General features: G+C 46.0%; 1 protein-coding gene across 1 annotated transcript in view; it reads left to right on the forward strand.

Annotated features, from left to right (window-relative positions):
- The first annotated feature begins 2,465 nt into the window (after nt 1-2,465).
- OLFM1 (olfactomedin 1) overlaps nt 2,466-13,386 on the forward strand; it is a 44,038-nt gene continuing 33,117 nt past the window's right edge. The window contains exon 1 of the mRNA XM_033137102.1: nt 2,466-3,098. Within this exon, the coding sequence (XP_032992993.1) occupies nt 3,033-3,098 (66 nt within the window). The 5' untranslated portion in view covers nt 2,466-3,032. The remainder of the gene's footprint in view (nt 3,099-13,386) is intronic.

Raw genomic sequence — 13,386 nt, forward strand, 5'->3', positions numbered from 1 at the left:
GGTCACCCAACTTCTTCTTAAAAGTCTCCAGTGAAGGAGAGTCCATCACTTTCTGAGGGTGTCCTTTCTACTGCCAAATAACCCTTACCACCAGAAAGTTCTTCCAAATTATTCAGATTCTCCTTTCCTGTCATTTGAATTTCTTTTGTTGGAGGTTTTTAAAAGAGAGGTTAGAATCTCACAGCGATTCTTTAGCTGTGCTTCCTGCATTGTAGGGGGCTGGACCATTCTATGATTCCATGAATCTGACATGGGGAAGGTGTGTTGTGGTTTGGGATAAATGTTCTCCTTGGCAGAATTGGGAGCCAGTGCCCAAAGGAAGCAGTGGTGCAGCTTCCCCCATCCTTCTATAGATACCTACTCTAGTTTTCCATCTTTCTTGGCAAGCTGTTAGAGCAGGGGTAGGCAACCTAAGGCCTGTGGGCCAGCTGCGGCCCAATCACCTTCTCAATCCAACCCACGGATGGTCCAGAAATCAGCGCATTCTTACATGAGTAGAATGTGTCCTTTTATTTCAAATGCATCTCTGGGTTATTTCTGGGGCATAGGAATTTGTTCATTATTTTTTTCCCCAAAATATAGTCCAGCCCACCACGTGGTCTGAGGGACAGTGGAGCAGCCCACAGCTGAAAAAGGTTGATGACCCTATACATTATGCCTCTACAGCACATTCTTTACCTCAAATAATTCTGGGTACTGTAGTTTGTGCCTCACATAATTGTGATTTCCAGAAACCCTGAGCAAACCACAGTGGTCATCATCTTGACAATTTGTGTCCTATTTTTATACAAAACAGGTGATTTTCTTCTGAATTTGTAAATATTGGTTTTTTAAAGCACTCTGCTGCTGCCATTGCAGGTAGTCTATCATTAGATGGTGACCTGTTCAGGATTCTTTGGCTGTGATTCCTGCATTGCAGGACTGGATGACCCTTGTGGTTACTTCCAACTCTAAACATTCTATGATCCTATTGTTATTACTATGTCCATATTGCAGTTGGAATGAACAAGCAAAAGGGGGAAGATGTTCTGAGTCAGGGTCTCATTGGAAAATCCTACCACTGTGAGTTTCTGGGTGGCAAGAGGCAGCAGCGCCAGCATATGGGGAGTCAGGGCTTCGGGATATAGAACGCAGCCCAGAGGCATATCTAGGGGTTGATGAAACTGGTCCCCGCCATGGGCACAGGCCCAGGGTGGTGCAAAAACCACTCCAGAAAACTGTCTCCAGTTATCTGTGTAAGGTTGTGAGTTTAGACAAGAGGTGGGAGCTGAGCCGTAAATGCTAAGGTGATATGAAGGTAGGCCACTGGAGACTATGGCGTGTATAGTGAATATTATTGTGGCAATGTGACACCTCTGTCATGGTGAGATCTTGCACCATGGCACAAAGATGTGTGAGTTTTTTCGCCCTTCCTCCTTGCCACACAGTTACTCCAGATGCTTTGAGAACTTGAGTCACATAAAATGTAGTCATTTCTAATGTGGCTATTGCAGTAAAGTGTGGTTTTTCCCCCCTGTGGGGGTGCTGATACAGCTTGCCAAAAGCAAAAGAGACCCTGGGTACACCTCTGACACTTCCTTATACAGAGTCATGCTGGTCCAACAAGCTCAGTGGTGTAGACATTGACTGGGAGCAGCAGCAGCTATCCAGAGTTTCCCAGCCCTATGTGGAGACCCCACTGGGCTTGAACCTGGGAACTTCTGCAAGCAAAGCAGGTACTATTCCACCAAGCTATGCATCGTCCCAGAAATATAAAGTACAATTCTAGTCCTCATGGTTCTGAATAAAGAACTGAATGAAACAGGAAGGGAGAAAGCTGCCTTTTATCTCAGCATTAATTATCTACACTGACTGGAAGCAGAGCTCCAGGGTTTCAGGCAGGGGGCACTCCCAGCCCTGCCTAGAGATGCAACTGGGGTTTGAGCCTGGGACCTTCTGCATGCAAAGCAGGTGTCCTGTACGCTGAGCTACCTCTCTTTCACAGAGGGACTGCTCCTCCTGGGAAGGCTATTACTGCCAGGGCGTGTCCTCTCAGTCGCTGCTCCCCACCCACCCACAAAGCTCCTTCACATTGCATATTCAAAGCAAAGCAGTTGTCATTATTGGAGGGGGGGAGCACCCAATATTTCCCTATTTATCTCCAGTAAAGGTTCACTGAACGCGTGGATCTGCCCCTGAATTCCCCCATCCGTGGGAATATTGGGGTGGGGAGGTGATGAAGCGTAGTAGTTGAAACGGGAGGTTTAGAGGAGGGGCTACGTTTTCCCATATAGAGCTGGGGTGCATCTTCAGAAGTGGAGGTCTGACCATAGAGAGCTGTTCTCGATCTGAGGGGAGGGGAAGTCTTTCCAAACACCCTGGACCCCTGGTCAGCCCCCTTCCCCTCCCTCCCAATGCATCCACCCACCCGATCCAGCCTCACTTTCCCTCTGTTTAGTCAAATTCACCCCGCCTTGGCTGATGTCACATCCTGCTCCGACAGCCCCCCCTCCCAGTCAGTGCCTTGCAAAGCTTCCTCTCTTTCTCTCTTTTTCTTATTTTTAATCCTTACTTTAGCCCCCCCTTCTTTCCTCCTTCCTCCTCAACCCCCCCGCTTTTTTTCCAAGGCAAACTTTTGGCAGGAGAGAGAAAGGAGAAAGACACACCATCCTTTGGGGTTGGCTTCAAATCCTTCCTCTCCGATGCTTTTCCGATCAGGGGAGCCATTGAAACACCCAGTGGGGGGGAATCATATAACCAGAGACCGGGAAAGGAAACAGCTCTGAGAGGACGAGAGATAGAGGGGAACTGGGGGGCGCATTGCCAGAAATAGAGGAAGATGCCCGGGGCCGCTGAAGCTGGTCGCTGTCCCTTCCCAGGGTGGTGCTGAACCTCCTCAAGAGAGGCAGCGAAGCATCCTTTGCAACGGGCTGCGACGGAATCCGGGAGCTGAAGAGGCGGCGGCAGCAGGAAGGAAGAGACCCCCACCCCACCAAGCCCCGAGGACGAGGCGGCTCAGTCTATGCCCGAGCCTGGAGCCCCCCGCAAGAGCCATGCGACCCGCCAGCAAGCTCCTCAGCCTCCTCTTCCTCCTCCTGATGGGCACAGAACTCACCCAAGTAGGTGCCTTTCACCCTAACGTCACCCCATCCTTCCTTCCCCCTCCCATTAATGCCATACACAACCAACACCACTACACACACACACACACGCGCACACACACACACACACACACAAGCACAGAAGCTTTTCAGCTGTCCCCTCTCCACCGTTTCCCCTCACCCCACATTTCCAAACCATCATGCCATTAAAGGTCATTATTTTCTCCTGGGGGGGTGCTAAAATTGGACTGGAGAGGGTGGGGTTGTCTAAGGCTGATGTATTTCGTTTGTGGAGAACCGCTGCATCTTTGAAGAACACATGCCTGAATGCTCCCCCGCGCGCACACACAAGCTGCAACTTCAATTAAAAGTTGAGGTCCTGCCCCAAAGGGCAGAGTCCCTTTTTCTGTTGTGCTTTCGTACTTTTCGTTTGGGGCGAAAGAGTGGGAAAGAGAGGAGACTGAGGTCGGCAGTGGCAGGAGCTATCCAATGTTCTGAAGACGGGTCCTGGGTGCTTCCCCCACCACCCACAAGCTTGGGAGTGGTGCGGAGCAGGTGGGACGCTAGGGAGGAAGGGAGGGAGTGGGGAAATGGGGGCGTTGCTTCTAGGGGAAGCCTTTAAAGGAAATCTGGCCTGGCCGACACTTCTCAAGTTACTTAGATAGAGGATCAGCCAGGAGGAGATGGGCATCCAAGACTTGAAACTGAAAAAGAGCTGCAGACCTCAGAATATCTATTATTTCATAGATTTCAAGAATTGTAGAGTTGGAAGGGACCCAAGGGGTTTTCTGCTCCAACCCCCTGCAATTCTTCTGAATATATATGCTTCCAAGTTCAGATTCTACAACCTGTGTCTTTTCCTACCCTTTCAAGAAAATCAAAGGAAGTGGAGGGTGTTGGGATTTGTAGAGAGTGGTATTTAAACGCCACTTGGATATTTCTTGCTGGAAGAGTGTGGGAGCCCCTCCTCCACCTTCACTTTCCCCTCTCCCAATCAGGTAAATGAGTCTGCAAGGGAGAAAAAGGTGACTTTCTTCAGCCCGTTTTTTCCATCCCGTGTTGGGGAGAGGGGATGGTGAGAAGTCCTCTGGATATTTTGCATCCAAGCTGTGTCTAAAGAGAGAAAGGAAGGCAGTTAATAGGAATAAAAGTACCCTGTCTTAAAGAATCCCTGTTCTCTGCTCTATGCGGGGGGGGGGAGGGAATCCTGACATTTTCCTGCCTTTTCCATTCCTTCCCTTGTTTCCCTGCCTGGTTTCCTTTGAACCTGAAATGTATTGAAGAGAGCGCATCTTTAAAACTGCTTCCAACACAGGTCTGTTAATAATACAGAGGACTGGTGGCTGACTGGGTGGATGTTAGAAGGATGTGGTTAAAAATAAATAAATCAGGGATTGGGAGAGAGGGTTTGGGAGTGGGGAGGTCTGGCTTTTGGGGGGAGGCTGAAGAAGGCTTGCACCTGGCAACCAAAATTTCGGTGTGAGTGTGTGGAGAGGGGGGGGGTGATCATGCCTATTAAGGGAAACTGCGCATGTCCCAGGGTTGGACAAAGGCAAGGGTGAAACGGGAAAGACTTGCCCTGAAATTGACAAAGAGCAGCTGGTCTGTTAATGTGCTGAGACAACACTGTGTCAAAGTATCCTTGCTGAATGGTACAATTCTCTATCTCCCACCTACCCCCATAGATTAATAGGGGAGGCATTTCTTTCATGGGGTGTCTCAAACTGGTAGCTGATGCCTCTTCCCCACCCAGCACCCGCATACCTCCAGTGCAGCCCATACTCCTCCAAATTGCATTTATGATTGGAGGCACCTGTTCTCCCCACACTGATCCCCCCCCATCTTTTTGGTCAAGGACAATGGAGGTATTTGTCAGGGAGAGAGGGAGGGGAACACGTCCTTGCATTCTGCATCTGGACACAGGAATAGTGAGGGGAGATGCAGGTGGAAAAGTATATGAGGAGGACCAATGAGACGGGGACAGTCTTCACTCAGCATCACTCTCAGGTTTATTGCACATACCCCAGAGATGGAGGGTGGTGGGTGAACCGGGTGGCAGAAAGGGCATGGCTTGTCTCCTGTGTCCTGAGACTGGTGGTAGTGACAAAAATAAGAAATCAGTTATTACACACACACACACACACACACACACACACACACACACACCATGCTTAATTGGGGAAGGGCCATGAGTCAAGTGGCTGAGCACCTGCTTTGCATGCAGAAGGTCCCAGCTTCAATCCCCAATGGCATCTCCAGGTGGAGATGAGAATGTTCTCTGCCTGAAACCCTGAGGAGGAGGAGCTGCCAGTCAGTGTCTGACTCAGTACAAGGCAGCCTTCTGTGTTCCTATTCAAATTAGGCCTTTACTCAGAACCATGAATCTTAATTTATGGGGAGAGAGGGCCACACAGCTCAATGGCAGAGCATCTGTGTTGCATGCAGAAGGTTCCCCCATTCCTATTTATTCAGAACAATGAGGACTAGGTTGTTACTTTTTGTTTAGGGAAAGGGCCATAGCTTAATGGCAGAGCATCTTCTTTGCATGCAGAAGGTCCCACGTTCAACGTCCAATGGCATCTCCAGGTGGTGTTGCCTGAAGTCCTGGAGAGCTTCTGCTGCCAGTCAGTGTAGACAATACTGAGCTACATGGACCAATGTTAGTACTCTGCACAAAGCAGCTTCCTAGCTTCCTATTAAATGAATTATGATTTGATAAATGCATATCCAGAGATTAATATTAATGTTGTTATTATTTCCAAACCAGAACATCACTGATTATGACTACAAGTTGCACCACAGTTTACGGTACTGAAAGCATGTTACAGGGATTCAGTCATCCTTACATAACAACTCTGAGAGGCAGTTCAGTATTGTTGTTACTTATCCCCTACAATGCAGGCTGAATGGAGAGAGGGGGTTGGCAGATAGGCCAAAATGAATTTATGGCTGAGGTGAGATTTGGAGGAGGGTGTTTCCTGGTCCTCTGTGCACTCTTTGCCAGAAAAGTGCTGCTGTGATAATGATGGCATTGGAAAGAACGTCTCTGAATGTGTTGGTTTCATTTACCTGGCTTGCACTGCTCCATTTCCATCGCAGGCCCACTTCCAGCATCCTGCAAACCTCCTGACAGGACGTTGTCTGCAGGGTGCCTTCTCCTGCACAACACAGGGGTTGGAGATGTAGGGGGTTTTTATTTGTTTGTTTCATGAAATGTATGCATTGCTTAATGTTTTTTTTAAAAAACCTCAACGTAGTTTACAAAAAAAATATAGGCGAATAAAATTATCAATAAGAAAAATTAACAGTAATTTAAGACTTCCAAAGAGTTAAAATAGCAGTAGGGTAAAATCAGATTAAAACTCAGAGCAACTTTCTAAACATCCAAGTAGGTTTGTCTAAACACAAATGCTTTTAGCAGGTGCCAAAAAGAGAAGGTGAAGATGCCTGCCCATTTTCAATAGGCAGGGAGTTCCAAAGTGTAGGTGCTGCAACATTAAAATATCAATTCCTTACAAATGCACAATGGTTATTATGTGGCACTTGTCACAGTGACAGTTCTACCCATCACAGCAGTCAAGTGAGCATATATGAGGGATGATGTGATCTTTTTTGGAAATCTGCAAAAGGCTTTATACACCAATACAAGCATCTCAAACCTAGCCTAGATTTATTATGTGAATATTGTGAAATGGATTGGAAGCCATGGTTGTGTGGGCTTCCAGAAGAATAGCAAAGGTGCCTGTCTGATGTAGTTGGTTGTTGGACATGAGGTGAGGGCTGTGGAAATATTTCCACTTCCACAGTTCCAAGTTAGAAGCAGCAGGGCGGTGTTGGGAGCTCACTTCTGGAGGAAATATTTCTCTCACACACATTTCTGGCCATACATCTGACTGGACACTGCTAAAGCTTCTCCAGGTTCCCAGTTAAACCCTGGTGAATATAAGGGTATAGGAAGATAGATAGATGGATGGTACGGCAACTTTCTAAATTCTATTGTAATCTCGCCCTTTGTTCAGAACACTGAGGACTTGAATCTTGCTTTATAGAGGTAATGGTAGAGAAACTGCTTTGTGTGAAGAAACTCCCAGATGGCAATTGCCCCAATTGCATCTCTACAAAGGGCTGGGGAAAGGCTCCAACTTGAAACCCTGCAGAGCTGTGCCCACTCAGTGTGGACCCCACGCTGAGCTAGATGTACCAATGATCTAACTCAGTATAAGACAGCTTTCCTATGTTCGGTAGCTCAGTAACAGAGCATCTGCTTTGCATGCAGAAGATTCCAGATTAAACCCCTGGCATCTCCTGGTAGCATCAGGAATTTTCTCTGCCTGAAACCCTGCTGAGATGCTGCCATTCAATGTTGACAATTCTGAGCTTGATGGACCAAGGGTCCTATGTTCCTGCTCCTTGCTTTGCTAACTTAATACTCTTTGATTTCTGCAATGGAATCTTCCTGGGTTGTTCAAATTGAAGCTCTTTCTCTTTCCCCACCTAGCCCAGTTTCTAATTCCTGGACTCTGCAGGGGTTTCAGGTTTCCATTAATCTTGCTCACCTGACACACACAGTCCTCACTAATGGTTTTGTTCCAGACTCCACCCAGTCCCCATTGCCTGCACGATCTCATTTATATTTCTGTGCCAAATCTACGTTTCCAATTCCTTCTCCTGGCCTCTCTCTTTCTCCTCCTGGCCACTGTCTCCCCATCCCTGCTGAAAAGGCATCGTTGACCTTTAAGGAGTTATAATGTTTTGGTCCATGGGGAAAGGTTTGTGTTTGTTCACGGTGGCTCAGAAAAACAATGTTCATGGCTAAATGCAACAATATGCATTCTGCTTTCAGAGCCAATGGAACAGACATTGCAATAGCATAGCAAAGGCACCAGGTTGACCCAAAGATTGGGGGAGGGGGTTGATGCACGTTGTGCTCATGTGACATCATACATACATGTCTCCCAACACTATTCAGGCCAGACCGGCGCATCCTAGCAGAAAGCTGCACCAGCCTGTGTTGTATAGGGAGACACCACACAAGCTGGTGCAGCCTTCCACTAGGCCTCACTGGTCCCCATGGTGTCAGAAGATGCTGCAGGGGCTGGCACGGCCTAACACAAGGTCACACAAGCCTGTGCAGCATCTCCCAACACTGTGCGGGCCAGTTCAGCCTTCCACTAGTGTCAGGAGATGTTGCACAAACAGGTGCAACCTTGCATCTGACACTGTGCAGGCAGTTGCAGCCTTCCATTGATGCTACGCTGTGCTCAGCTTGGCAATTTGGCCTTCTCCGCCCTCTCAGTATTTGGGGGACTGAGGCCCCTGCTAAGGAATATTGAGGAGGCTGATGACACCTCCACCCCCTAGAGTCTACAGCACATGCCTGAGTAGAGTAGGAAGATCAGCTCATAAGAGCATAAGAAGAGCACTGTTGCTTGATCAGGCCAATGGACCATCTAGTCCAGCTTCCTGTTCCCACAATGGCCAACCAGATGTCTCTGATAAAATGGTGAATGAAAGCAGACCAGAGAAGGATGAAATGGGAAGCGGAATTAAAGAGGACTCAGAAACTTTGGAGAACAATATGGATGAAGGATTGCTAAATTAGGAGGGTGAGGTGGTAGAGTTGGAGGCAACAGATGGTGAAATGGAAAAGTCCTTCACACAGGTGTCTCGAGGAACGGAACAGCCAAATGGCGGAGTTGTGATGTTGGAGGAGTGGAATGGAGCCATGAATGGAGAGATGGAGAGACAGACATTCTGAGCTGGCAGAGATAGAGTTGAGAGGGAAAGGACTCTGTGTACAACTTGGAGTGAATTCAGAGGGGAAAGCTATGAAACTTCTGGCACTTTTCTTGGAAAACATAATGAAAGAAGCATAAATGGAAGGGATAATTTTTGAAATCAAGATGTAAAACCACTGCAAATACAACAGGAAATAGGAATGGAAGATACAGATTTGGGTGCAAGCTAATTAATACATAATAAGTAAAGAACTGTGGAATATTATTTAATATATTATCACCGCGGAGGGACTCGTGTGGACAAGGCTAGAAGGACTTGACTTGATTAGAGAAAATCTATTGCTGGCATTTATTAATAATTATTATTATAAATATATTTTTGGACTTTAATGTATAAAAAGGAAAATCTGTTTTGTGTGAAAGGGAATCTGTCTGGGTCTGAAGACTAGGAAAATATTGCCTAACAGAAAGTTGATCGATTGGGTGTCATTCTAGAGTGAATATTTTGAATAATTTCTTTTATATAACTGACAGGTGGAAAATTGGAAATCCTTTATATTTTCCTATTTTTGTGTTTCCTTTTCTCTCTCCCCTCCCCCCATTTTTGTTTTTATTTAGATTTGTTTCTTTTATCTTATTGTAATACAAAAAGCCTTAATAAACACTTATTTAAAAAGCAACAACGATGAAAGGAACCAGGTTCAATCCCTGATAACATGCAGCTAAGGCTACGGAAATAAAACCCTGGAGAGCTACAGCCTATCAAGAGTACTTAGCTAGACAAAACAATGGTCTGACTCTGCCTAAGGCATTTTTTCAAGGTTCCTATTTAATTCAGCTATTCATTCCAAGCTAAGGGCCACAGCTCTCTCGTAGAGCACCTGTTCTGCATGCAGATTCAATCCCTTATGGCACCTCCAAGTGAGGCTGGGAATGTTCCCTGCCTGAACCCCCGGAGAGCTGCTGCCAGTCACTGTAGGCAGAGTTGAGCTAGATGGACCTGGGGTTTGACTCGGTATCAGGCAGCTTCCTTCCTTCCTACTTAATTCAGCTTAATTCAGAACTAGGTGGAACAGAATCTTCTTTAATTTGGTGGTCAAGGGCCATAGCTCAGAGGTAGAGCACCTGCTTTGCATGCAGAAAGTCCCAGATTTAATCCCCAGTGGCATCTCCAGGTAGGGCTGCGAATGTCCCCTGCTGAAGCCCTGGACAGATACTGCCAGTCAGTGTAGACAATACTGAGCTGGATGAAACAGCGACCTGACTCAGTATAAGGCAGCTTTTTACATTCTAGATTTGTCCATTCATAGCAAGTCCATGAATGAGCTGGGTCTTTTCATGCTTTTGATTGCTTTATTCCAACCTGTTCTCATATGAGGTGTGGGGAACCTATAAACTGAGACGATGCACTAGACATGTCAGGAAAGAGTAGCACTTAGCAATCTGTGTGCAGATCACTTTGCATTCATTAATAATCTTTATAGTGCTCAATTATGGTAGGAAAAACAAAATAAAAAATTCCTTCCAGTAGCACCTTAGAGACCAACTAAGTTTGTTCTTGGTATGAGCTTTTGTGTGCATGCATGCACACTTCTTCAGATACCTGTAATTGGAATTATGGTAGGATGTGTTTTGGGGCCTTTGCTTTATTTTGCCACCCGTTCCCCTGAATCAAACTATTTCATTCCATTTCTCATTTCTCCAGTCATAACTTTATTCCCAACCCCTGCCATTTCTTGCAAGCAGGGCCAGATTTAGGTTTGATGAGGCCCTAAGCTACTGAAGGTAATGGGGCCCTTTATATGTCCAGCTGTCCTTTGTCAACAACAAATTGTCGCTGTTTTTTGTGTTGAATATACTACCTATATGGTAATTTATGAACCTAAGGTATCTAAAGCCATTTGCACATAACAGATAGGAGACTACACAACACAAAACACTGTTGCTGTGTGTAGATTTTATTTTATTTGTTTTTTATCTTATATTTTGGAAATGTACATCCAGGTTTTTTTTTTCCTTTAAATTTTTGGGGGGACTCCAAGAGAGTGGGGCCCTAAGCTATAGCTTGTTCAGCTTATACGTAAATCCGGCACTGGTCCTGTTTCTCCCATTGCTGTACCCTCAGATTCCAAGAGACCCCAAACATCATGTCTGACCCTTTCTGCAGTATAAAACAGACTGCCTGACTTCATTCTCTGGGGCCCCCTCCTGCTTGCAAAAGGAACACTTCTTTTCCTATATTGCTTACCTCATCGCCCACTGTATCCCAGGAAACTTTCCCCACCCATCTCTGGTATTGTCTTTTGCTAATTACCCAGAGTTCAGGGCATGGTGTCCTCACTCATTGAGCTCTGCTAGGCTGGCCTGGGTCATTAGCACTAGCAGGGTCTAGGGATTTCCAAGTCTGGTACAGTTTAATCAAACCTTGATTAATTCCAACTTTTACGAAATCCAAGAATTATTGGGGAAGATCTGGCACCCAGGAGTTTAGGAGATCCTTGCCCCCTCAAAACTTATAACAATAACATAAGCATTTTGGGTGCACACTCTCCTCTAGTGTTGGATTCAGACTGTGTTACCAGCTATACTCAGAGTAGACTCATGAAAAGGAATGAGCCTAAATTAAGCATGTCCACTGCGTCTCTCTCTCTCTCTCTCTCTCTCTCTCTCTCTCTCTCTCTCTCTCTCTCTGTCTCCTTAATTTCTTAACTTATATCCAGTGTTAGAAACTGAGATATGAAAGCTAGGAGCTAAATGGCACTTTAATCCTAGGTTATGGGTGCAACAACGGAATGTCTAGGCACACTTTTTATAACAAGAATACAAAGCTGAAAATGAATGAACTGCAGCTAAAATATTATGTTCACTTTTCACATGGTTTAGTCCTTCCCTTACCTACCCCCCTAATATTCTTAAGAGGGTCTCTTATCCAGTCTTCAGGGAGTAGCTGGAAGAGGGGAGGCAGAAAAAGGTTCTCCTTTCCTTCCACTCTGCTTATATCCCTGCCTTTCCACTCGAAGGAGCCCAGAGTGGCAAAGAACAGGCAATAAAATCATAATAAACATCTTTAGAACAATTATAGTGCAGATGCAGACTGGGAAAGATCTCCATTTCAAAGGCTTGTTGGAAGAGGAAGGTATTCAGTGGATGCCAAAAACAGCGCTTGTCTAATACCAAAGGGAAGTGAGTTCCAAAGGGAAGGTACAGCAATGCCAAGGAACTGATTCCTTTCACTGTGCAGAACAGACCTTTTCATAAGATGGCATTTGCAGGAGGCCCTCTCCCACAGAGCACAGTAATTGACTGGGTGTGTAAGGGGTGAGACAATCATTCTGGCATCCTAGTCCCAAGCTCCATGGGGCTTTATGCACCAAAACCAGCCCAGGGTCAGGTGTTGTGTCTACCAAAGAGCCAGCCAAAGAGCCTCCTCCCTTCATCACCAACAGTCCAAGAGAGGGAAGGACAGAATAGACACAAGATTCAGCCATGGACTAGAAAGAAGTGTATGTGTTTTATAAGCAAAGTTCTGTTTATCTTGAGTGTAGGTAAGTAGATAGATAGATAGATAGATAGATAGATAGATAGATAGATAGATATAATTTCAGTTGTGACTCCACACTTTTATTAAAGTCTTGGTATTTTCTTCTATTCTGCTATGGTCTATGGACTAATACAATAAACACAATTCACTCATTTGTGTTGATGAAAAGCTCTGGAAGCTCATATTGAAGAAGGTCCACTCTTGTGGGGAAATCCACTTCCCTTCAAAAGTTGCCCCAGATTATATATATATATATATATATATATATATATATATATATATAGAGAGAGAGAGAGAGAGAGAGAGAGAGAGAGAGAGGACCCTAGAACCCAGAGCAGCTGGGTACTGAGATCTCCAGCCTCATCTTGGCATGCACAGGATTGTGTCGAGCACTCCCACTTTGTTAAGCAGCATGGAACCAGGTCCCTGATGTTGTGAAAGAGGGTCTCATCCATGCAGGATTGAGCAGTGGAAAAAAGGGCTGGACTCTGTGGCCCTCCCCACAGCTCCCATCATGCCTGGTCATTTGACATGATGACTGAGTCCAGCAACATCTGAAGGGCATCAAGATCCCTGACCAATGTTAGAAGAGGGACCTCTTGATGCCTTCATGCTCCTGGTGGCCCTAAAAGAAGCCAGAGTGACTTGGGTCTCATCCACCTCTCTGCTTGTCCTGCCCCTAGAAAGCATGGGGCTGAGAGGGTTTTTTGCTTGTCCCATGCTTTCTAGCCACAGGTCTGAGTGGTTTCTTCTGTTTGCCCCACTACTTTCCAGGAAAATCCACTGTTTACGACTGAATCAATCCATGGAAAATCCAACAGGCGTATGCTCTAATTCAGTGATAAAGAGTGGGTTTTCCCAAAGTAAAGCGACTGGACAAGTGGAAGTGTGGACGAGCCCTTAACCCAGGGGCAATAATTCAAATGGGCAAGTTGCAAATTGGATTGTGGTGGAATGAGTTCAGATCTTGCCTCTCTGCCACAGATCAGGCCAACCAGCTCCATATTTTTGCTGCTCAATCAATTCC

This window comes from Lacerta agilis, chromosome Z (assembly GCF_009819535.1).
Source record: "Lacerta agilis isolate rLacAgi1 chromosome Z, rLacAgi1.pri, whole genome shotgun sequence".
In the NCBI taxonomy this organism is placed as follows: domain Eukaryota; kingdom Metazoa; phylum Chordata; class Lepidosauria; order Squamata; family Lacertidae; genus Lacerta; species Lacerta agilis.